Source organism: Cheilinus undulatus, linkage group 18, assembly GCF_018320785.1.
Source record: "Cheilinus undulatus linkage group 18, ASM1832078v1, whole genome shotgun sequence".
Taxonomy (NCBI): Eukaryota; Metazoa; Chordata; class Actinopteri; order Labriformes; family Labridae; genus Cheilinus; species Cheilinus undulatus.
The window spans coordinates 431,297-455,357 of NC_054882.1; the positions used below are offsets into that span (position 1 = coordinate 431,297).

The following is a 24,061-nucleotide window of genomic DNA, read 5'->3' on the forward strand; positions in this document are numbered from 1 at the left end:
GTGTTTTTGTCCACACTGGCTAGTGATTTTGTCCACAGAGACTTGTGTTTTTTTCCACAGTGACTTGTGTTTTTTCCACAGTGGTTAGTGTTTTTTTCCACAGTGACTTGTGTTTTTGTCCACAGGGACTAGTGTTTTTGTCCATTGTGACTAGTGTTGATGTCCACAGTGGCTAGTGATTTTGTCCACAGTGGCTAGTGATTTTATCCGCAGTGGCTAGTGTTGTTGTCCACAGTGACTAGTGTTTTTTCCACAGTGGCTAGTGTTGTTGTCCTCAGTGACTAGTGATTTTATCTGCAGTGGCTAGTGTTGTTGTCCACAGGGACTAGTGTTTTTGTCCATTGTGGCTAGTGTTGATGTCCACAGTGGCTAGTGATTTTGTCCACAGGGACTAGTGTTTTTGTCCACAGTGACTAGTGTTTTGTCCACAGGGACTAGTGTTTTTGTCCACAGGGGCTAGTGTTTTTGTCCACAGGGACTAGTGTTTTTGTCTACAGTGACTAGTGTTTTGTCCACAGTGACTAGTGTTTTTGTCCACAAGGACTAGTGTTTTTGTCCACAGTGCCTTGTGTTGTTGTCCACAGGGACTAGTGTTTTTGTCCACAGTGCCTTGTGTCTTTTTTCCACAGGGACTAGTGTTTTTGTCCACAGTGCCTTGTGTCTTTTTTCCACAGGGACTAGTGTTTTTGTCCACAGGGATTAGAGTTTTTGTCCACAGGGACTAGTGTTTTTGTCCACAGGGACTAGTGTTTTTGTCCACAGGGACTAGTGTTTTTGTCCACAGGGACTAGTGTTTTTGTCCACAGTGCCTTGTGTCTTTTTTCCACAGGGACTAGTGTTTTTGTCCACAGGGACTAGTGTTTTTGTCCACAGTGCCTTGTGTCTTTTTTCCACAGGGACTAGTGTTTTTGTCCACAGGGACTAGTGTTTTTGTCCACAGGGACTAGTGTTTTTTTCTCTCTGTAGTAATTGTCTCATCTTGTTCTTATTTCAGGTTGTCTTTAAACTGACAAGTGCCTTTTCCTGGAATGATTCATGAGTAGAAACTAAAGGTTTTACGATTATAAATTTAATTTCATGTTTTTTTTCAATGGTTTTATTTGGAGCAGAAATGCACCATTTTGGCTTTAATTTCAGCCTCCACGTAAGAACAAACGCTGAGAGTTTGTCGTTTGTTTTTCAGGATGCTGTCCTGAAGCCGGTCTCAAACTGCAGGATCATCCTGCGCTGTAGATGTCCATCACCTGTACATGGCTTCAAAGAAGAAGCAGAGAGGGATGGGGTGTCATGAAGAGGGGGGGTCCACACCTGTGGGAGAACGCCCACCTGCGTGCTTTGCTGCTCTCAGACCTTGTAGGACCTATGAAGGCAGAAAACACTGCTCTGGTGTGACCAATGAAGAGGCAGCTACGATGGCTAAACCCAACACAAAGCCATCAGAGGAAACTGCACCTGTCAGACTTTCTGACGGGAAGCTTCTAGCCACTTCAGACGGCCTGTCAGCCGCCTGCGTCTGCAAAGGAATCAGAGTGACGCTGGACAACAACAGCATGTGGAACGAGTTCTTCAACTGCAGAACGGAGATGATTCTGACCAAACAAGGCAGCAGGATGTTCCCCTACTGTCGTTTCCGTCTCTCGGGCCTGCAGCCGTCCAGGAGGTACTCGTTGCTGATGGACATTCAACTGCTGGATAATAATCGATATGAGTGGACAGGCAGCAGCTGGCAGGTTGCTGGGAAGGCGGGGCCTCAGGTGAAGAATGCCCCATTTGCACATCCAGAGTCCCCATCAACAGGCCAACACTGGATGCAGAGCCCAGTGTCCTTTTACAAACTGAAACTGACAAACAACCCGACGGACCAGGAGGGCAACACCATCCTCAGTCCCATGCACCGTTACCTCCCCCGCCTTCACGTGGTCCAAACAGACAAACCCACTAAAGACATAAACCTGAACAGCACTGCTGTCTGCACCTTCACCTTCCCTCAGACGGAGTTCATGGCGGTCACAGCGTATCAGAACCGTCACTTTGCTCAGCTCAAAGTGGATTGTAACCCGTTCGCCAAAGGACTGAAGGAGGACGTCTCCACGCTGAAAGGTTCAAAGCTAAAACTGAACACTAAAAAAGATGCAGACACAACGGCCAACAAGCTGCTACCTGTGAAGAAGAGCTTAAAGTCCTTGCTGGAAAACCACAAACCTAGGACCTCAAAAACAACAGGGTGGAAGCCCTCGGTGTCAGGTGACCCACACGCCACAAACAGCACTGAGTCAGTGTTAAAGATCTCAGAGGAGCATTCACGGTAAGATGGCACCCTCTGTGGGGGATTTACTAATGTCTGTAGAGAACACAAATGAAAAACAGCCCCTTATAAGTAAAGTCACTGTGTAAATGCTCTGATATTCAGTTATGGTAGACTCTAGGGGTGTAAATAACTGGTTTCATCCTGATACGATTCAATATTGATATTTTGGACAACGATACAATATTTTCCTATAACAAAGTCTGCCACGGTATGATTTTGTTTTGATATGGGGCCTACGATCGATAAAAGGAGATTTTATGCCCAATAACACAGTTACAGAGAAAAACAGTTTCTACAATTAAATTACTGACAGGTCTCTCTGTTTAATAAAAACATCTGCTTTAACAGAAAGAAGAAAGACCTGCATTTTACCACAGTAACATGTTTTCTCATTTCTTTATACTACGACCCCTGATATATTATGAAGAACATAACTGTGAACATTTGTGTTTAAAAACATGTTGATTTAAAAACATTTTTATTTGCTCACATCCTCAGATCACTCTAAGGCACCAATGGGGACGTTTGCTGCAACCCTTTATAATAATGATCAACATTTTTGGCCTGTTTTCCTATTTTAGATTTTTTTCTTTAACTTAATTACACAGATGTGGACTTGAACAGATATTTCTGCTCTAGATCACATACTTTCCACAGGGGCCTGTTAATGTGGCAGATAGTTCATTGGTCTTTTTCTGTGTTCATCCTATTTACTGAAATGGTAATGTGTTCTAGAGACTCAGGACTGTTGCTGTGTTCATGCTTAAACTGTGTTTGAAGGACTGAAGTGTTTGGTCTGAACTATATTTATATATTGGTATTGATATTGGCTAAAATGATTTATAAATTTCACCATATTGAATAAACCGCAATATTGAGCATTCCTCGTCAGGCTAAGAAACAAAATAAATGATAAGTTTTATGTTCTTATGTGGGCCTTTTTTATGGATTTGTTGCAGGCCAACTTATAAAGACCAAGGACCACAGTTGGCCCACGGCCCATAGTTTGGACACCTCTTACAATGCCATGAAAAAATGATTTGCCCACTTTCTGATCTTGACTTTTTTGTATGTTTATCACACTTAAATGTTTTGGATCATCAAACCAGTTTTAGTACCTCACAGAGACAACCCAAGTAAACAGAAAAGTCAGTTTCTAAAAGATGATTTTATTTATTAAGGGAATAAAATCCAATCCTCTCTGCCCCTGTGTGGAACAGTAATCTCCCCCTAACCTAATAACTGGTTGTTCCATCCTTGGCAGCAATAACTGAAATCAAGCGTTTGTGAAACTGCTGATGAGTGTTTCTCATCGCTGTGGAGGAACGTTGTCCCACTCTTCTTCACAGAGTTGTTTGAACTCAGCCATATTGGAGGGTTTTCCAGCATGAACTGCCCGTTTAAGGTCACACCACAGCATCTCAGTTGGATTTAAGTCCAGACCCTGACGAGACCACTCCAGAACCTGAATTTAGTTTATTCTGATCCACTCAGAGGTGGAGTTGCTGGTGTGTTTGGGGTCGTAGTCCTGCTGCATAACCCAAGACTGCAATTTTTAGAGGTGTCCCAATCCGATATTGATATCGGATATCGTTCCGATATCAGCAAAAAAAAAAAAAAAAACGACTATCGGATTATATTGGATTACATCTAAAATCTCCGATTTAAGCACTCCGATACAAGCAGTCCATTCCAGACTCCGCTCCAGCATTTCTATCCAGCGGCGCCGCAGGATCACAACAACAGCCTGCTTGAGTGCTAACCGGTGCTAACCGCTAATACAGTAGCAAGGAGTAGGAGTGATATCGGCCATGTCGCAGTATTTTCGTTAAAGTCAGTTAAAGTCGTTGCAGCTGGGTGCAAAACTTGTCATGCACAAGTTCCCCGTGGTGGCAAAGAACTGGGGAAGTTTAATACGACCAACCTCATCGGGCATTTGAAGAAGCATCACAAAAAACAGCATGAGGATTTTCACAAGACCACGAAGAAACAACAAGGCTCTGGCTCCTTCAAACGACCGACGCTGTCCGAAACATTTGGAAAGCGTGATAAACTCCCACGGGACGGCAAAAAGGCATTAGCTATAACAGAAAAGATCCATGACCAGCCCCTGTCAGTGGTGAGTAATGTCGGGTTTAAACGCTTGATTGAACCTCGAGCCGATTTTTAACCAATGGGTCACATAAACTTTGACCTTAAACATGAGCACATTCTACAGTTGAATAGAAAACAGCAAACATAAATTAGACAAGCCTGAAAAATGACCTCAGTAAATCCAAGAAAAACAAATCAGACTTTTAAAGTGCAAAATAACAAATGAAGTTCACCTCAGTTATTTTTTACTGCCAGTATCTGGTGGGAACAACTGAGGGCAGAGAGAAAAAAAACCCACAATATTGTCTATTGTCCAACTGCTCAGAGTTAAGAGTCCACAGCTCCAATTTCAAAATCAACATCTCACTCTAACAACAAGAGCAGAAAACGAATAATAATCAGTCAGTGAACTAAATTCCTAACTAAACCCTTCCTACTCCTCCATCTCCACTGTCTGCAGTCCCAGCATGATGTGGAGATTCTTTTTTAAGAAGATAAGCATTTTGGCTTTTCACACCCTGTCCCCACACGTTCATGCTCACAGAAACAAACACAGTAAAGACAGGCTTTTCTAATTTATTTTTGATTTATTCTATTTAACTGTAGAATGTGCTTATATTTAAGGTCAAAATGAACGTAACCCATTGGTTAATAATAAATGGGTCAGTTTTTCTCGTACCTACTGTTGCTGACTTGTTCTCTGAGTAATATCATGCGATCAAGCCTTTTCTAACATTCCATACTACAAAATAAGCAGTAAAAGTACGTATGATTGGTGCTGATATCGTATCAGCCAACATCGGTATTGGCCGATACTCAAGTCTAAAATATCGGTATCGTATCAGAAGTGAAAAAATCTGATCAGGACATCCCTAGCAATTTTGGCTCAGTGTCTCTCTGATGGTTGAGTCATGACCTCTGACCTTAACTGAGTCAGTGAGGCCCACAGGTCTTTGGATGTGGTTCTGGGTTCTTCTGGGACCTCCTGGATGAGTCGTCATTTTTCTCTTGGAGTCATGTTGGTTGGCCGACCACTCCTGGGAAGGTTCACCACTGTTCCCAGTTTTCTCCGTTTGTGGATAATGGCTCTGACCGTGGTTCTCTGGAGTCTTGTAAATGTCTTTGTAGCCTTTTCCAGACTGATAGATTTCAGTCTCTTTGTTTCTCATTAGTTCTTGAATTTCTGTGGATGGTGGCCTGATGCGTTTCTTTCTGAGATCTTGGAGCCTACTTCACTTTGTCTGACAGCTTCTATTTAAGGGATTTCTACATTAAACAGATCTGGAGGTAATCAGGCCTGGGTGTGGCAGAGAAACTGAACTCAGCTTTACAAGAACTGTGGTTAATCACAGTTAACTAGAGGTGTGACAGGATCTCGCGAGATCAAAATGCCACGAGATGTCTCGTCAAGGTGAAAAATCATCTTGCGAGATCAATATTGCCCAGACGCCAGGAGCAGCAGCTCTCCTGACAGGAAACAGTACCTGACAGGAAGTTATAAAAGCTCATTTAGATCTAGCAGACTCGCTCATAGTGCTGCTGTCTGTGACTGTATAACTTTGATTCAGTCTCTGCTCCTCTCACCGTCTGTCAGCCACACATCCATCAGCTGTTGGCTGTGCTATCATCAGAGGGTTAACATGTTTAGTAGGGGTGGGGGAAAAACTCAATACAGCATAGTATCGCGATATTTTTTCTGGTGATATATTGTATCGTCCACCAAGTATTGATTTTTATCAAGTTGCTAATATGAACTGAAGTCTATGATAATGGAAAAAAAATCATTTGTTTGTCCAGTGAAGTCTGCAGAGGTGACGGTCATAGAGCAGGAGAAATTTAGAACAACAAACACGGCAGCACCAGGAGAAGGACATTAGGGATGCAAGCAGGGCAGGAAATAGACGGACATGACACATGAGGTTAGCAAGAAGTGCTACATGAAAAAAATACTGCAGGAATACGACAAACATGAGGGCAAGACTAATGCTGGATCAGCTAAACTGTTGAAAAAAATGGTATATATTGCAATATATGGCATCGCGATACTCAGTGTCTTGCAAAATGTTTAAAATCACAATATCAAATAATGACCCGAGTATGGTGATAATATCGTATGGTGGGGCCGCTAGTGAGTCCCACCCCTAATCTGTAGCGCAGTGGGCCGTTGTCTACTGCAGGAGTAAACTTAGCTAAACAAACTCTGTTTGAGCGCCACAGAGTCCACTATTAGCTCCAGTTTAACACGCCACACCCGCTCACCAACGCACATTAACACACACTCTCGTCTATGAGGACAAAAGACCACAAAACTATGAAATAATCTATTTCTCTAAATAATGGTAAAAAAACAAATGTGTTATTGACAGATGTATTTATTTTGAGTCTTTTAAATATGGATGTCCTTAAAGAGGATGAGAAATAGTTTGATCTTACTGGTGCAGCTCTTTATATTTCAGTCTGTTGTAAACAGTGTTGAAAGTAGTGATGCATGATAAGTATTTTTTTGAACCGATACCAGTAACCGATAATTTCCTACTCCTGATGGCCGCTAACCGATAATAACTGATTTTTTTTATTTTATTTTATTTTATTTTTTTTCAATTCTGTGATTTTGAAAAATAAGTTTATTCCATGTATTTATGCACATCTGGGGGTAAGAAGGGGTTAATATGTCGTGAGCAAAGATGTTTAAAACTAATTCTAACCGACATTATCCCCTTTTCCCTTGGAATAAATTCTTGAAAAGTGGTCAAATCTGACATTTCAATTAACTAAACAAGGATTCAGCCGACTCATTTCAAATCAGACATAAAAACAGATGACAACAGGCTGTCAGGATTAACAAATGGAGATGTTTGGGGTCTTTTTTTATGTTTTTGCTGCATAAGTCAGAAATAGAGCTGATGTTTTACATAAAGATTAAAAATATGCATTGACATAAGTCATATCAGAGATAGGTTAAAATGTAAAGTCCACCGTGGTCTGTAACTTCTGTTCCTAACGTGGATCAGACTGAATGAAAGCACATCAATCACGTGAAAGCAGCGGTGGATCAGGAGACTGTCAGAATGATTTGTCATTATTAGCGTTGCCTTTTGGCTCTGATGAACTTTCTGCAGTTTCCAGTGTCTGCTCAATCAGCGCTCTGCCTCGTCTTAACTTTTGTCTAGGTCCTAATGCCCACGGCTACGCCGCTTCATTTTAACGTCGTTAGGATGATGACTTTAAGTGACTTGAAAGACCAGTCGAAGACTTCTTTCCACTCTTCAGGACCTTTGCAGGGCAAATTTTACACACACTGTCATGTTATCCTCCCAGTAAATACTGGATAACTTCGCCGTGTCGTCAGCTCTTAGCACAGAGGCCGCTTCTCTTCTTCTCTGGTGGTTAACAGTGGGTTGTGTACTGCTGCGCCACCTACTGTTTTGGAATGTGTAGTCTCATGAGAAAGAAAACAAACGCCTTTATTATCGGTGGATTTTATCGGCAAAATTAAAATATTTAAAATACATGCGTTATCAGCCGATAATTTATCGGTGCTGATAATTATCATGCATCCCTAGTTTAAAGTCCTTTCAAAATAATCTAAATGCTTTTATTATTATTATTATTATTATTATTGTAGCAATGACTGCATGGTGTAGTTTAATAAAGATGTGGTAGACTATTAAAATGAAAGGTTTGATTTGAAGAGCTTTAAAACTTTAAAAGAGTTTAACTCAGAGTTAGACAAACTGTCTGATAGCCTGTTCAGTAGAAGAGGAGTTAGTTTAAACATGGAGCTGGGCAATTAATCGAAAAATAATCTAGACCCACATTTAGAGCCCCCAACTGACGTAAAACTGCTGTGTTGATTGTTTCAATTTTTTCCCCTTTTCTTGGAAAACTGTGACTTTTTACGAAAAATATTTCCATTTCAGCTAATATGTGTTTTGATTTCAAATATTTCAATAAATAACCATAAATTGTTAATCTGTGCCTGTTCCTTTCAGTTGTTTGTTATAAAATTATACAAATATTTACAGAGCAAACAGAGTCGGAAGTTGGGGTGGAATAATCGTTCATCAATCATAATCGAGGTAAAAAGTTCAATTAATCGTGATTTTGATTTTTGCCGTAATCGCCCAACCCTATTCTGAATTGACCCGAATGTGTTGCAGCTATGACTTTCAGCCATATAAATGACATATTTTCCACTCATCTAATTTTTTCCAAAATTAAAAAAAAAAAAAGTGTAAAATCCCGTCAGGTGAGATAAGCATCCCGTCACACCGCTGCAGTTAACGCATGATTTAACAAGGGACAATTACTTTTTCACACCGAGCCAGGTATGTGTGGATTTTTTCCCTTAATAGAAAACTACATTTTTATGAGTTCTTAAATAATTTGAACATGCCACAGAATAAACACAAAAAAATAATAAATGATTTTAGAAAAATGAAAATATGTTCAACGTTTCTACCGTGCCTCCCTCCTTACAAACAGACATGAACACTTTAAGATCATACTAATGACAGCAGCCTGGGGATGAATGAACTCTTTCAGTGGGAGACTTTTATTATCTACTCAGTTTTTCCACTAATCATCAGATCACAATCAGAGAAGTACTAAACTAGGCGAAAGTAAAGTTGGTCAGCCGTCTGTGTGTGACACTAACAGCTCCACGCCAAGTGACGCCATAATCGCCTGAAACAACAAATCGATACATAAATTCTAGGAATGCATGATATTGGATTTTTTACAGGAGGATTTTGAACTCTATTCTGAACTTTTATTCAGAGGGCTCTGTCCTCTACTGATTGTTCTCACTGTGACCATCCATGTGTAACTGGAGAGGTCAAGGAGAGCGGAGTAGCTAAAATAAAATAAAGCACACTGTATGGAGCGACATAGACGGGGGTTCAAAAAATAGTCGGGTTTTGCTGCTCTTGAACGTAGCATCCCAGACGAATGTACCGGGTCTGTAGCAGCAGCAGCTTAAGCACTCTCCACCTGCTCGTGCTGCACCAGCGGAGGTTTACGTTTGAGGAAGAGATAATCAGCTCATATAAATAACACCCAGATGATTAGGCATTAGATTTAAACCTTGAATCAGAGTCTAACGCTTTTAGAAGTGAGTGTAGGTCAGCTTTCAGGCTGCGCGAGTGACATAAATCAGAGACTGGTAGTGCAAGGAGCCGACAGAAGAGGGAAAAGGCATACATTAAAAGATCGATCTTTGGATTTTATGGAGATATCAGATATTAAAAATAAAAAAGAATGGATCTGAATCAGAGAATTGATTTTTTGAACCTAGGCGTAGTCAGAAGTTTTTGCGGCTACAAGTTAAACTGAAAGTCACATCCGCACACCTGGCATACGGTGCCATATTTTGGTACCCTTGGATTTTAACACATCCTTGTGACTGGACGAGTGTGGAAGAGAAGTCAATTTTCCATGCAGGATGTGAAGGGGGTTAGCTAATGCTGCTGGAAGTCTTGCCATCAATGTTTGAAAGTGTAGTGGAAGTGTACGGATGGATAGCTTTGACCTGCGGTGTGAAAGCACTTTGAGTAGTCAGACGACTAGAAAAGTGTTCAACAAGCTCAAGTCCATTTACCATGAATGTGTTGGGTTGAACACAGGTTCTGTAGCTTGGTCTACCGTGAAATCATGCTGATGTTTCTGGTGTTTTCTGGTTTTCTTTAGTTCTCCTCCAGCTCAGAAGTTAATCTCCGAGCTGATCCGCGAGGCACACGTTTCTCTACAAAGATGCAGCCTGGACCAGCTAAGCATCCACAACAACATCCTTCACACAACCGAGCAGAGAAACACTAACACAACAACTCTGAAACACAACGGACACAAGAGCAGTAAATCTGCCACAAAACCCAGTGAGACACCGCCGGCAAATCAAGGAGAAGATGGTGTAAAAACCAGGAGGTTCAGGCAGGACTCTGGGAGGTCACTTAGCTGCAGGAACAACACCCGCACCAGCCACATTGCTTCATCAGCTCCAACACCTTCATCAGCTCCTTCACCTGCTCCATCAGCATCTCTAAACTCCTCTGTGGACTCTGACCTCCATCCAAAGCCTTCACCTCTGTCAGAGGACAAGGTTAAACTGCACAAACGTCCGGCCCCGCTGCCTTTGCCAGCTCTAGCTCTTTTTTTAAAGCAGCACTCCACAAAAACTAAAAAAGTCAAGAGCACGCAGGATTCTCTTACCAAAGCAACTCCATCTCAACCTGCAGCTGAACCTCCATCTCAACCTGCAGCTGAACCTCCATCTCAACCTGCAGCTGAACCTCCATCCCCGTCTGAGCCTCCCTCTGAGCTCTTGTCTAAACCTGTCAGCTTGGATCCTGGTCCCATAAAGGACCTCTCCCGTGAGCTCATGAACACAGTGTCCTCTCCTGCTGATGAGCATGTCTCTCCTGATGCAGCAGTCCTTAAAGTTCACGTTCAGGCTGATGAACCCTGTCAGTCAGGTGTGGAAGCACCAGCCACTTCAGACTCAAATGAACAACAACCTGTGGAGGCCTCTGTTTCAGATCCTGAAGGTGACTGTCCAACACCAGATGATAGTTCACTGGTATTATCCAATTCAGGTGATCCTTTATGTCCTTTCTCCATGTCCTCATCTCTTATCCACTCGTCGTCCTGTGAACCGGCGTTACCCGTTCACATTTCACCTCCATTAGACCAGCCCGCCCTGAAGGCCGACTCTCTGCTCCCTGATCCAGAATGTTCTTTTGTCTTTGAGTCATTATCTCCTGTGAGTTCTCCCTCGCTGTTACCTTCCCTGCCTGTTTCTTTAACATTAGATCTGGACTCTCAGACATCTGAACATGAAGCGTTACACAGTGAAGACGACTCTGCGTCTGTGTTTAAATGGCACACAGTATTACCTCAACCTGAGCCCTATGTCGGCTCATCATTCACTACATTTCAGCCCACGCCCCAAACACTACCTCTAGCCTCCGATAGCTCACCTATGCTGCCTTCAGAGACCACCTCCCTCCCTGAACCACAGTCTCTGCACCCGGCCACACCCCAACCTGAAATGACACCACCCTTTCAGGTGAATGAACAGTCGCTGCCTTTCCCTGCAGAGCTGTCCCCCCTGGCTCTCCAGCTGCCCCTTTCTCCAACCTTCTCCTCTTTAGATGGAGATGCTTTGTCACCCACTCCTTCACTTGCAGACCTAGTCCACTTTTTCTCCATCGATGATGACCTTGGAATTGGGGTGGAGTTTTCAAACTCGGAGGTGGTGTCTGCAAACTACCCACCTCCAGTTACAGGGGAAGCAGTTACACAGGAGTCGCCTCAGCAACTGCAGACAGTGCAAGCAGGCAAACCTGGAAAGCGTAAGAAAAAGTCGAGGCGGAAAAAGGTCTCTAAGACCTTAACAGATCAGGAGACGGACATCTCCACCTACACCTGCATGCAGCCAAACCTGGAGAAGGTGGAGGAGCAGCTGTTCATCTCCTTTACATCAAAGGTAAAGCCTGCTAGAGCCACCGCTGGTAAACGTGACAAAATAATCTGAGACACACTAAGAATGCCACTAACAGCCTTAGACCTACCAAGAAAGACACTTGGACAACCAAGAACAGCCTTAGACCTACCAAGAAAGACACTTAGACAACCAAGAACAGCCTTAGACATACCAAGAAAGACACTTAGACAACCAAGAACAGCCTTAGACCTACCAAGAAAGACACTTAGACAACCAAGAACAGCCTTAGACATACCAAGAAAGACACTTAGACAACCAAGAACAGCCTTAGACATACCAAGAAAGACACTTAGACAACCAAGAACAGCCTTAGACCTACCAAGAAAGACACTTAGACAACCAAGAACAGCCTTAGACATACCAAGAAAGACACTTAGACAACCAAGAACAGCCTTAGACCTACCAAGAAAGACACTTAGACAACCAAGAACAGCCTTAGACCTACCAAGAAAGACACTTAGACAACCAAGAACAGCCTTAGACATACCAAGAAAGACACTTAGACAACCAAGAACAGCCTTAGACATACCAAGAAAGACACTTAGACAACCAAAAACAGCCTTAGACCTACCAAGAAAGACACTTAGACAACCAAGAACAGCCTTAGACCTACCAAGAAAGACACTTAGACAACCAAGAACAGCCTTAGACCTACCAAGAAAGACACTTAGACAACCAAGAACAGCCTTAGACCTACCAAGAAAGACACTTAGACAACCAAGAACAGCCTTAGACATACCAAGAAAGACACTTAGACAACCAAGAACAGCCTTAGACATAACAAGAAGGACCCTGGTGATACAGCGTATGATCAAAGCAATACCAGTAATATAATTACAGTACCAAAACAGACCACCAAGACTGAGACCAACTTCAGTGATACAAAGATGTGTAGTCAGGCCCCCTCATCCTGCTTGTCTTGGTAAATCCCTTATCCTCCCACCCCATTGATTCAAACTTTCCCTGCTCTGGCCCTTTGCCATAATAAAATATACAACCGCAATGATAGATTTGGCTGACACAGCACAGCTGGTGTCACATTGTTTTGGTTCTGTGCGGGTCTCGCCAGAACTAGCGTTCCATCTCCGCATTTGCATACAACAACAGCAAACAGGGTGTAGAGGAGGCTTCAGGATTAATAAACTGTGACGTTTTTAACTGCAGTTAACCGTGACACTGTATAAATGTCTCATCCCTTGATGTAATACAACCTGCAGCCTGTAGGGGGCACTGATATATTGGAACGTAGATCAACATGTTGATATTTTAATGTCTAAAAACTAAAGAATGGCTTTTAATTTTTCAGGAGGCCCTCAAACTTCACATCACAGACTCAACTAGAGGATCTGTCTCTCAGACAACACCTCAAGATCACCTAAGGACACCTGAAAGTCAAACAAGGACACCTGAAGGTCAAACAAAGGCACCTGAAGGTCAAGCAAGGACACCTGGAGGTCAAACAAGGACACCTGAAGGTCAAACAAAGGCACCTGAAGGTCAAACAAGGACACCTGGAGGTCAAACAAAGATACCTCAAGATCGAATAAGGATACCTGAAGGTCATTTGATCACACCTGAAGCTCACCTGCAGACACCTGAGTACTCCGCTGAGCATGGTAAGCTCTGATTTTCAGTCAGGGGTTTTAAATGTATATTTAGCATTAGCTTAGCTTGCACCAGTTCTATCTAAAATTACTAAACCCTACAGATGAGCTAGCCATGCTGTTGCTGAAGTTGTGTTGATGTTTGGTTACCATGACGATGTTTATCTTGTTTGGTACAGCACAATGACCAAAATAACAGGTCAGAATGAGGTTTGAGCAGACCAATCAGAGGTCAGTGTTCACAGTCAGACAGGAGAAGCAGATAAAAATAACTTTGGATCACTGACCTTAATCACATAGGGAAATGTTGGTGGTATGTCAGAGCATTCTGATCAGCTGATAACTGAAGCCTGCAGTCAGAGCAGTTAAACATGAGGTAATGGTACGTCATGATTGGACGGCACCGTGAGTCCACAGGAAGGCATCCATTGGTGAGGGATCTAACTCATTAACTCAACGCTAACACCAAACAGCCACTGAAACTACTACTGCTCATCCTGGTTTCAGACAAAAACATTTAGCATGTTTCATATTCCAGCAGACGGTCTGGAGGAGGAGGTGGCTTCCTCCCAGAAGATTCTTCTCAGAGACCTCAAGGTGATGAGACACCGACAGGTGATACATCCTGTGCTGCAGGCAGGTATGTTCAGCCGGAGTGGAGCTAATGTTAGCATGCTAGCTGCTTTAACATGAAGTCCAAAGGCCTTCTCAGCTGGTGGGTCAGGACCCAAAAAGGTCACAAGTCTATTTTCAGTGGGTCCTGAATGTGTTCCAGAGTCCCTGAAATTATTTCAAAACATCCTCAACATATGCTCTACTCCTGATCATCTGATAACTAGCGGTTGAACGTTCTGTCTCTGCTGAGTCCGTCTAGTTTCCCTGGACTCGGTCTTGATACTTTTTTAATGTTTCTGTTTTTAGTTGGTTTGAAGATGAACCTGCTGGATCCAGCTCAGGCCGTAGACCTCCAATACCTTGGAGTTCGTCTGCCCCTCCCCCTGCCTGGACTCTCAGAGAATCCACCAAACCCAGGTCTGTACCCCCCTCAAGACCTGATTTAGGGGTGTACTCCCCTTCTGGAACTGAGCCAGTTCTGAAACCCTTATAACAGCCTGATCCAAGTCCACCAGGTCTGAAACCCCCATCAGGACCTGATGGGGCCTCTCACTCCGCTATCAGGAACTGCCCCCCTCCCCCCAGTTAGGGGATCTGTGTAATCTTTACCTGAGACCATCACGCCCCCACTCTCATTCTAAGGACCTGTTTACCCGTGTTTGTCCTACAGGTGTCTGCAGTGCCTTTGTGTCTCGAACAGGAAAAACCACAGATGTGACCCAGATCAAAGGCTGGAGAGAAAAGTTCAGTCCATCGGAGACTCCGGTCCCTCCTGTTCTACCTGAAGGTGATCAGACTCAGTCACGTTGATCAGATAGATGCCAGACTCCACCTGTAGTCAGTTATCTCATCATGAATGTATCTCATTCCTGATTAAACCATCTAACAGATCAGCTACATCATTATTAACATGTCATTAGGTTGTCTGATAGATGCCACCTTAATGCAGGTGGATCAGTCTTTAACCAGAACCTAGCCAGAATGTTCTAAACCACATTGATGTTTCTGTCCCACAGCTGGGCCCAGTTCTGACCTGCAGAAGAAGAACCTGTCAGCGTTCTGCAGTGACATGTTGGATGAGTACCTCGAGAATGAGGGGAAGCTGATTGATGAGCGGGCTGACAGCTTTGCTCAGCCCCAGCTGGACCCCCCGGTCTACCAGTTGCCCACTACCAGCACCAGCTACGTCCGAACCCTGGACAGCGTCCTGAAGAAGCAGACCACTTCAGAACTGATTTCTGGATTCATTCCCCCCTCCAAGAGACCCAAATTCACTCTAAAGGAGTCCCGAACCTCCAGAAGAGAAACTCCCAAGCCAAGGGGTCCAAAACCACACAAACCCAGATTAGAATCTACCCCTGTTGGATCCAGTCTAGCTGAGTCAAACCTGGACTCTAAACAGCACACAGTCCCAGTTCCAGATGCCTCCCCTCCTTCAGCAGCCCCGCCTATGTCAACAGCCCCCTCTCCATCAGGGCCCTTGGTCCTCTTCAGCAAACCTAAGAGACTGAAACCCCACCCGAGGGACCCCTTTGGATTACCTCAGACCCCCATGGTAAAGAAGAGGAGGAAGCTCAAATCCATGTCCCAGTCCCCCTTCCACACAGGCTCCTCTGACCCATCTCTCCTTAACAAAGAGGGTCTGGATCCTCTGGAGTCAGACTCTGAACTGACAGAACAGGGTCGTCTTCCACTGATGACAAGGGCGCTGCTGAGACAGAAGGACCTGGAGGAAGGGGCGGTCTGGGAGGGAAATCCAAGAACCAGAATCACTAAAGACAGGGCTGCCATCGCTCTGACGTCACTGTTTACTCTAAAGGTAAGATACGTCTACCTGTACCCGTCAGATCCACAGTACTCCAAGTCCGGGGCAGGAAAAGAACCAGAGCTGGTGGAGGGTTATGGTCAGCATGCAGAAAGCATGCAGGACCTGATACAGAACCAAAACTTGGAGTATTTGAGAACTGTTAGTTAATATGACAAGTTCCATCAAGATCCTGAGTTTAATGTGGTGCTGTGGTTGCCATGGTTCTGTGGTTGATGTGGTTCCATGTTTGGTGTATCCTGTGGTTGACATGCGTCACCCTATTAAAATAATGGCCTAAGTCATATTTTCAAGTTTTTTGGGAAAACACAGAAAACTTAACCAAATGCAGAGCATGTGATATTTATGAATCATTTCAAACAAAAAGGCCTTGACAGTGGATGACTGTTGACATACATAGAACGTTGTGTGTCAATTATGTAACATTAAAGAATAAAGTGACTTAGGCCAATTTTCGAACATTCTAGTGTGACTTAGGCAACTTTAAACCTGGCTTAAACTGCCCTTTTATTTGATAGTGCAAACTCAAAACTGAAATTACCCTGAGTTAAATTAGACAAATGTCAGGTAAATCAAATTGGTCAGGAGGCAGTCCCTTTCCTCACTTCTCCAGCTCTTCTTTGCTGGTTTTTATTGAACTTAACCCAACATCCAGTTTTGACAACTTTTTGAAACCTGACTATTAACTGTCCTTTAATTCCATAAAGCAAACTCAAAAAGTAAATAACTCTAACCTAAATTGAACAAATGTCAGGTAAGTCAAACGCTGAGGAGGCATGTCCCTCTCCTCACTTGTCTAGCTCTTCTTTGCTGGGTTTTTGTACCTGTCCCAGTTCTATTCAGTTTATCCCCTGAATCTTCGTTCTTGGTCGTCTTGATTTGCCTATGTGGCAAATTGTCAAAGAAGTGATGACACTCAACGGGCATCACATGTTTCATGGACTGAAGTTCCTGGAACTTCCTCTCTTTGATTGGCGGAGCATGCTGGAACACTCTGATTCATGCCATCGGCTCACTTGGCACCTGTACCCTCTGTGGCAGTGCATCCCACTCAGAGCTCTCAGAGAAGGATAGCTTGTACTGCACCTTGCCATCAGGGCTAAATTGAAGAGCCCGCAAATCATGTACAGTTGGGTCTCCTGGTTTTTTGCCTGGTCTGATACTTGAGAAGTAAGATCCATTGAGTTTCATGATTTCATCATGTTTGACCACCTTCACTTGGTAGGGTTTTGGTTTGAGTCTTGCAGTCTGGAGGATGATCGTGTAGTCTCTCGGGGTGATGATGTCCGCTGTCATTTTGCACTCGATGGTACTGTGCATGCTGTCGCATTCCATTTGTGTATGACCAGCGACAAGGTACTTTTGTGTTGTAAGAACCCCATGTTTTCTGGAGAGCTCAGAATATGCGTTTGCCACACTTACATTCCGGTTCTGATAACCGCAGCCATCACTCCATACTACTATCTCCTTGATTTCAGGATTTTCTTTGATCACTCTTTCAAAATGGTGGTACCGAAGGTGTGCAAAAACATCGCTGCTGAGGTCCCCCTCTGACTCATCCCAGATGTAGCATTACCCTTCCTTTGAATGCAAATCGAAGAGGGTAAAGTTGTGGACCTGCAGTTTTGTTTTGTAATACAGGCAGCTGGCTTGGGTTTTTGGACACAGCTTGCAAGTCCATTGTCTATACAGATTTCTCTTTGTTTGCAGACTCCTTGTCATGGGATTTCTCTTGCCTTGCTTCATCTTTTTTGTTCACATGTGCATCATATTCAGCCCTACTGATATTCCCATGCTTGAATGACACACAAACGTCACACTGATCCTTTCTCGGAATGAATACAGAATATTTTCGGCATGGAACACATTTCTGAAGTGATACTCACTCACAGCCCTCATTCCAGCAGTTGCAGCTGCCTGTTGGTATTCCCGGTGTAGCTGAGCGATGGTTGTGCCTGGGTATAGGAACTTCTTGTCTTTGTAGGTCGCTATGTTTCTGCAGTAGTGTGAATCAACAGTAGGCAGCTCCTTCAACCAGTCCTTAAGAAAACCAGTGACATTGGTTTCCACTTTAGAATGCTTGCCACTTTTTGGTCCAGATTTGGTTGACGGGGCTGCTGCTTGTTTGTCAGGGCCTTCGTCAGGATCTTTGTCAGAGTCTTTGTTCAGCCAATGTGTGATGGTTCTTTCAGGGAGACCAGGTGTAGATGCAAAAAGTGCCTTGCACACTTTAAGACTTAATACATCCTGAAGTTTCAGCTGGTAGCTAAATGATGAATTGCGCCTGGATCCCTCAGCAACTTTCTTTTGCTTAATGGCAACCTTTGTGACCAGAGTGGTAACATATAACTTCCGTTCTTCCCACGTTTCCATTGACCACACTCTCTCAAATATCCACTGCCTCTGCTCTTCTGTAATGGCTTGGCAGCCTCGAGCCTTGATTCTTTGACAGAACTTCGAATTGCAGGGAGGACCCTGAGCCTTCGCAGTCATTTCTTTGTCACCTTTGGACTTGTATGGCATTCTTTGAGACGTTTTCCCTTGGATTCATTTTGCTTCCATGTACCTGGGCTGAGGTGTTTCTGTCATTTTCTTTTGACCACATTGTTTTCTTTAACATCCTCACCATGCTGTTCTGGTGTTGCTGCCCCCACGGCTTGGCTGTCTTCATGTTCAGGGGCAGATGACTCATCAGAGGATGGGTTATAGTCTGGATCTCTGATATTATCATCTGTGTCCTCGTCAGTGGGAGTGTTTAAGCTGTTGTCTGCTCCAGCTGAAAGAGGGTCTTGACTTGATACATGCATCTCAATCTCTTCAACGATGGGCTCAATTTCAAGGATGATATCATTTTCAGTGAATAAGGAGGTGTCAGAATAGTCAAATACTTCTCCTACCAAAAAGCAAAAAACATTTCTTTAATTTTAAAACTTTGAGGGGTATTATTGCCTTGTGCTCATTTATATTTGGAAAGAAGTGGGCTAGGAATACATAGCTAGCTAGAAGTAGCTAGCTTTGTAATTAAACTATAACTTGTGAAATTTAGACATTTAGACAACATTATAGCCTAGCCTTTATGAAAGTAAACCTTATCACTCACCAGAAGTAACTGATTCAAGAATCATGTTTAGAGCTTCTTCTGCACTATAGATTCTGTTGCTTCTTGAAGCAGCCGCCATCATGAAAGCTTGTTAATTGCCCAAGTCAGACATTTTATCCTTAAGAATGAAAAATGTTGACTTAAGCAAAAAATAAAATGGCCTAAGCCACCCTCTTGACATAGGCCATTGTCCTATAGGGCATAAAGAGCATGATCCTTTCAACGAAGGATCTAGGCGATTTTACCAGAGATGGCCAGCATTATCAAGAGATGATTTAGGCCAAAAACTCATTTTTGTCAAAAAATGATTTAGGCCATTATTTTAATAGGGTGACGCATGGTTGGTGTGGTTCCATGGTTGATGTGGTCCTGTGGTTAATGTGGTCCTGTGGTTGACATGGTTCTGTGATTCCTCCACAGGGTTTTGTGGTTGAGAACCCGACCACACCGGTCCAGGTCTCTGGCCGCCCCCCTCCTCCCTGCCTGAATGAGTTCTGCCGGCTGGGTTGCGTGTGTGTCAGCCTCTCCTACTGCTACAGGATCAGCCACTGTGGACGGCCCGCCTGCATGCTGGGCTGCAGCTGCCTTAAACAGAAGGTGGTTCTGCTCAAAAACCTGGAACCAGACTCCAGCCCATCCCACCAAGGAGCCAGGAGGAGGAGGAAGAGGAGGATGAAGATGGCCTATGGTAGGTCCAGCCAGTCAGAGAGCTTCAGGCTCTGATGTCACCAAAGGAAGGGAACGAAGTTGATTTTTTTAAAACAATCAATGTTTTAGTAGTTTTATATATAATCAGAATTTATAACTTTAGTGTTTCCTGTGTTTATAATGCAGTTAGAATGTGTATTATAATCATGGTAATAATTGTGACTGGTGGTGACTCTCTGTGAGTCACACCTGTAGACCAACCAAGGTCACGTGACTTCCTCCTCGCCTTTGTAGTTTTAAAGGAGGCCGACAGCGTTTCCCAGCCTGCAGAGCGGGTCCGGACTCTGTGGAAGAGGTCTGCAGAAGACTCAGAACCGATCCACACCCCTAAACCCGGTCATCGGCCCCACCCCCCATCTGTAAGACACACCTTTACCTGCAGACATTTCAAATTAAAGTTTCAGACTTTCCGTTCTTCTAAACCCGTTTGTCTGTCGGCAGGAGAGGAGCGAGGCAGGCGGCTGTGCCAGGGTCAGAGTGTACCATCTTAAGAGGCGGAGCCACAAGTTGAAGGTAAGCACCTGATTGGCTAGTTTTGTGCTATTACTACAGCAACAGACGAGTACCTGGTCTGGTGGTAAAAGTACATAGGGCCCGAGCACCGAGTGGCCATGAAAATTTTTTATTTGCCATGTGACATGATGTAGAATTATCTGATGCCCAGTAGCAAAACGAGATGATTGATAGGATGATTATTGGTGGGCGTGGCTTTTTGGCCCAGTGGCGCCCCCTACAATATTTAAAAAATTCAGCCCCTGCAGCAGGTTTAATCTGATATTTTGAAAATTATTGAGCTTATACATTATTTTAAGAGCTACAAAAAAGCCTCTTGGACCTATGCCGTAAAACAAACAGGAAGTCCACCATTTTGATTTTAGTGTTCAAAAATCAGCATATTGCAGACATCACAATTTTCAAAATTCCTCTTGGGAGATTCATCCAAACACCTCCATGTCAGGTATATTGTAAGAAGACATGTCAAAGTTGAAAATTTTATTGGAACTTTTTTATTACTCAAAGGGGTGTGGCCATGGTGAATTTTTCGTTGCCATGAGCAGGAAGTAGAATTATCCTGGGATTATAATTTTGTAGAGTCATGAAACCTTGAACAAAAATTTACAGTGGGAATCGGAATGACTGCCTTTTTTGTTTTTGGGTGGGCATGGAATACTGGCTCATTGGCACCCATACAATATTTTTAAAGGATCAGCCCCCGCAGTGCATATTTCCTAGGCGTTTGAAATGCTTAAGCATATCTGTCATCTCAGGACCTTTTAAGAAGCCTCTTGGACCCAAATTGTAAAACAAAAGCAAGTCTGTTTTTGTTATTTTCCATGTTGAAATGTTCTAAACTCTGTCCTCTTAACAGAACCAAAATCACCTGATGTTGTGGTAATTAAGGCATTGAGACTTGGATAGGCTTAAAATGATGGGAAGAATCACTTACAAGTGGGTTTATTTGACTGGGACTACCTGTAATTAAAAAAATCAGCAAAGTTAGAATGGAATTTATTGTTCTGATTGGGGAATGGGATTTTTGCTTGGGACCAGCCTCCTTGTTGCTGGCACCCAATGGTTGCTAAACATACGCGGTCGTGACACATCCCAACATGCAACAGGTTATCGCAGCTTTAATTGGTTTATTGATTTTAAAATGTTATTGTGAAAGTTGACCTGACAGGAAGCCATTTTTCTCCCAGAAAGCACCTGAAGAAAGACGGCCTGAGCATGCTCGTTTAAAATGTGTAAAACTGAAGGAAGCTCACAGCCCCACCCCTTCAGCAGGTAGGCACAAAACTGTTTCACAAACCGGCTTTTATTGTGAAAATCTGTATCTGTGACATGGCTCTTATTGTGAAGAATAAACATATGCTGCACATACAGATACAGGTACGCTTCAGGCTCTGGGTCCTGGCTCCGAGTTGGCCCCGAAGCCATCGAAGCGTCTGATCATCTTGGCGGAGGGAAAGTGGGGCAGTGCTGCGGACAGGAGCCAGGTGTTGACTCACCTGTGTGAGCGGATGGCTCGTGACCAGCTCAATCAGCCGTTCATGGTCAGAGGTTACCGCATCACTCCCATCAGCCAAACTGCCGAGGGAACCGGAGCAGACAGCTGCGTCCAGTACAGAGTCCACATCTCCAGATTAGAGCGAGAGAGAGATAACACACCTGGACAGGTGAGGAAAAATCTTAATCACGTCATCAAAATCAGAATCAGTTTTATTGGCCAAGTATACTTAAATTATAGTTTATATATGAACAAGCAGTATTTTATTTTCCTATATTAAAACCTGTGAGCAGGGATAGTATGGTTGCATTAATCTTACTGTTGAGGGGTTGTCAGAGTGACTGTGCGACTGTTGAGGGGTCATCAGAGTGACTCTGTGACTGTTGAGGGGTCATCAGAGTGACTCTGCGACTGTTGAGGGGTCATCAGAGTGACTCTGCGACTGTTGAGGGGTCATCAGAGTGACTCTGTGACTGTTGAGGGATCATCAGAGTGACTCTGTGACTGTTGAGGGGTCAGCAGAGTGACTCTGTGACTGTTGAGGGGTCAGCAGAGTGACTCTGTGACTGTTGAGGGGTCATCAGAGTGACTCTGTGACTGTTGAGGGATCATCAGAGTGACTCTGTGACTGTTGAGGGGTCATCAGAGTGACTCTGTGACTGTTGAGGGGTCATCAGAGTGACTCTGTGACTGTTGAGGGATCATCAGTGTGACTCTGCGACTGTTGAGGGGTCATCAGAGTGACTCTGTGACTGTTGAGGGGTCATCAGAGCGACTCTGCGACTGTTGAGGGGTCAGCAGAGTGACTCTGTGACTGTTGAGGGGTCATCAGAGTGACTCTGCGACTGTTGAGGGGTCAGCAGAGTGACTCTGACTGTTGAGGGGTCAGCAGAGTGACTCTGCGACTGTTGAGGGGTCATCAGAGTGACTCTGTGACTGTTGAGGGGTCATCAGAGTGACTCTGCGACTGTTGAGGGGTCATCAGAGTGACTCTGCGACTGTTGAGGGGTCATCAGAGTGACTCTGTGACTGTTGAGGGATCATCAGAGTGACTCTGTGACTGTTGAGGGGTCAGCAGAGTGACTCTGTGACTGTTGAGGGGTCAGCAGAGTGACTCTGTGACTGTTGAGGGGTCGTCAGAGTGACTCTGTGACTGTTGAGGGATCATCAGAGTGACTCTGTGACTGTTGAGGGGTCATCAGAGTGACTCTGTGACTGTTGACGGGTCATCAGAGTGACTCTGTGACTGTTGAGGGATCATCAGTGTGACTCTGCGACTGTTGAGGGGTCATCAGAGTGACTCTGTGACTGTTGAGGGATCAGCAGAGCGACTCTGCGACTGTTGAGGGGTCATCAGAGTGACTCTGTGACTGTTGAGGGGTCATCAGAGTGACTCTGCGACTGTTGAGGGGTCATCAGAGTGACTCTGTGACTGTTGAGGGGTCATCAGAGTGACTCTGCGACTGTTGAGGGGTCATCAGAGTGACTCTACGACTGTTGAGGGGTCTTCAGAGTGACTGTGTCTGTTGAGGGGTCATCAGAGTGACTCTGTGACTGTTGACGGGTCATCAGAGTGACTCTGTGACTGTTGAGGGATCATCAGTGTGACTCTGTGACTGTTGAGGGGTCATCAGAGTGACTCTGTGACTGTTGAGGGGTCATCAGAGTGACTCTGTGACTGTTGACGGGTCATCAGAGTGACTCTGTGACTGTTGAGGGATCATCAGTGTGACTCTGCGACTGTTGAGGGGTCATCAGAGTGACTCTGTGACTGTTGAGGGATCATCAGAGCGACTCTGCGACTGTTGAGGGGTCATCAGAGTGACTCTGTGACTGTTGAGGGGTCATCAGAGTGACTCTGCGACTGTTGAGGGGTCAGCAGAGTGACTCTGTGACTGTTGAGGGGTCATCAGAGTGACTCTGCGACTGTTGAGGGGTCAGCAGAGTGACTCTGACTGTTGAGGGGTCAGCAGAGTGACTCTGCGACTGTTGAGGGGTCATCAGAGTGACTCTGTGACTGTTGAGGGGTCATCAGAGTGACTCTGTGACTGTTGAGGGATCATCAGTGTGACTCTGCGACTGTTGAGGGGTCATCAGAGTGACTCTGTGACTGTTGAGGGATCATCAGAGCGACTCTGCGACTGTTGAGGGGTCATCAGAGTGACTCTGTGACTGTTGAGGGGTCATCAGAGTGACTCTGCGACTGTTGAGGGGTCAGCAGAGTGACTCTGTGACTGTTGAGGGGTCATCAGAGTGACTCTGCGACTGTTGAGGGGTCAGCAGAGTGACTCTGACTGT

At 44.3% G+C, this 24,061-nt stretch overlaps 1 protein-coding gene across 10 annotated transcripts in view; it reads left to right on the top strand.

The window, feature by feature from the left end:
• The window catches only part of mgaa (MAX dimerization protein MGA a), a 51,188-nt gene that overhangs the window by 7,086 nt on the left and 20,041 nt on the right, over window positions 1-24,061 (top strand). For 6 of the 10 annotated variants that reach the window (XM_041813472.1, XM_041813475.1, XM_041813477.1 and 3 more), the window contains exons 2-13: window positions 1,184-2,305; window positions 10,091-11,885; window positions 13,210-13,519; window positions 14,046-14,147; window positions 14,429-14,539; window positions 14,793-14,909; window positions 15,139-15,941; window positions 19,468-19,735; window positions 19,990-20,114; window positions 20,197-20,268; window positions 21,456-21,540; window positions 21,640-21,932. In XM_041813472.1, the coding sequence (XP_041669406.1) occupies window positions 1,251-2,305; window positions 10,091-11,885; window positions 13,210-13,519; window positions 14,046-14,147; window positions 14,429-14,539; window positions 14,793-14,909; window positions 15,139-15,941; window positions 19,468-19,735; window positions 19,990-20,114; window positions 20,197-20,268; window positions 21,456-21,540; window positions 21,640-21,932 (5,136 nt within the window). In that variant the 5' untranslated portion in view covers window positions 1,184-1,250. Of the gene's footprint in view, window positions 1-994; window positions 1,053-1,183; window positions 2,306-10,090; window positions 11,886-13,209; window positions 13,520-14,045; window positions 14,148-14,428; window positions 14,540-14,792; window positions 14,910-15,138; window positions 15,942-19,467; window positions 19,736-19,989; window positions 20,115-20,196; window positions 20,269-21,455; window positions 21,541-21,639; window positions 21,933-24,061 lie in introns of all 10 variants that reach the window. The other 4 variants (XM_041813473.1, XM_041813476.1, XM_041813480.1 and 1 more) reach the window with 4 other exon arrangements.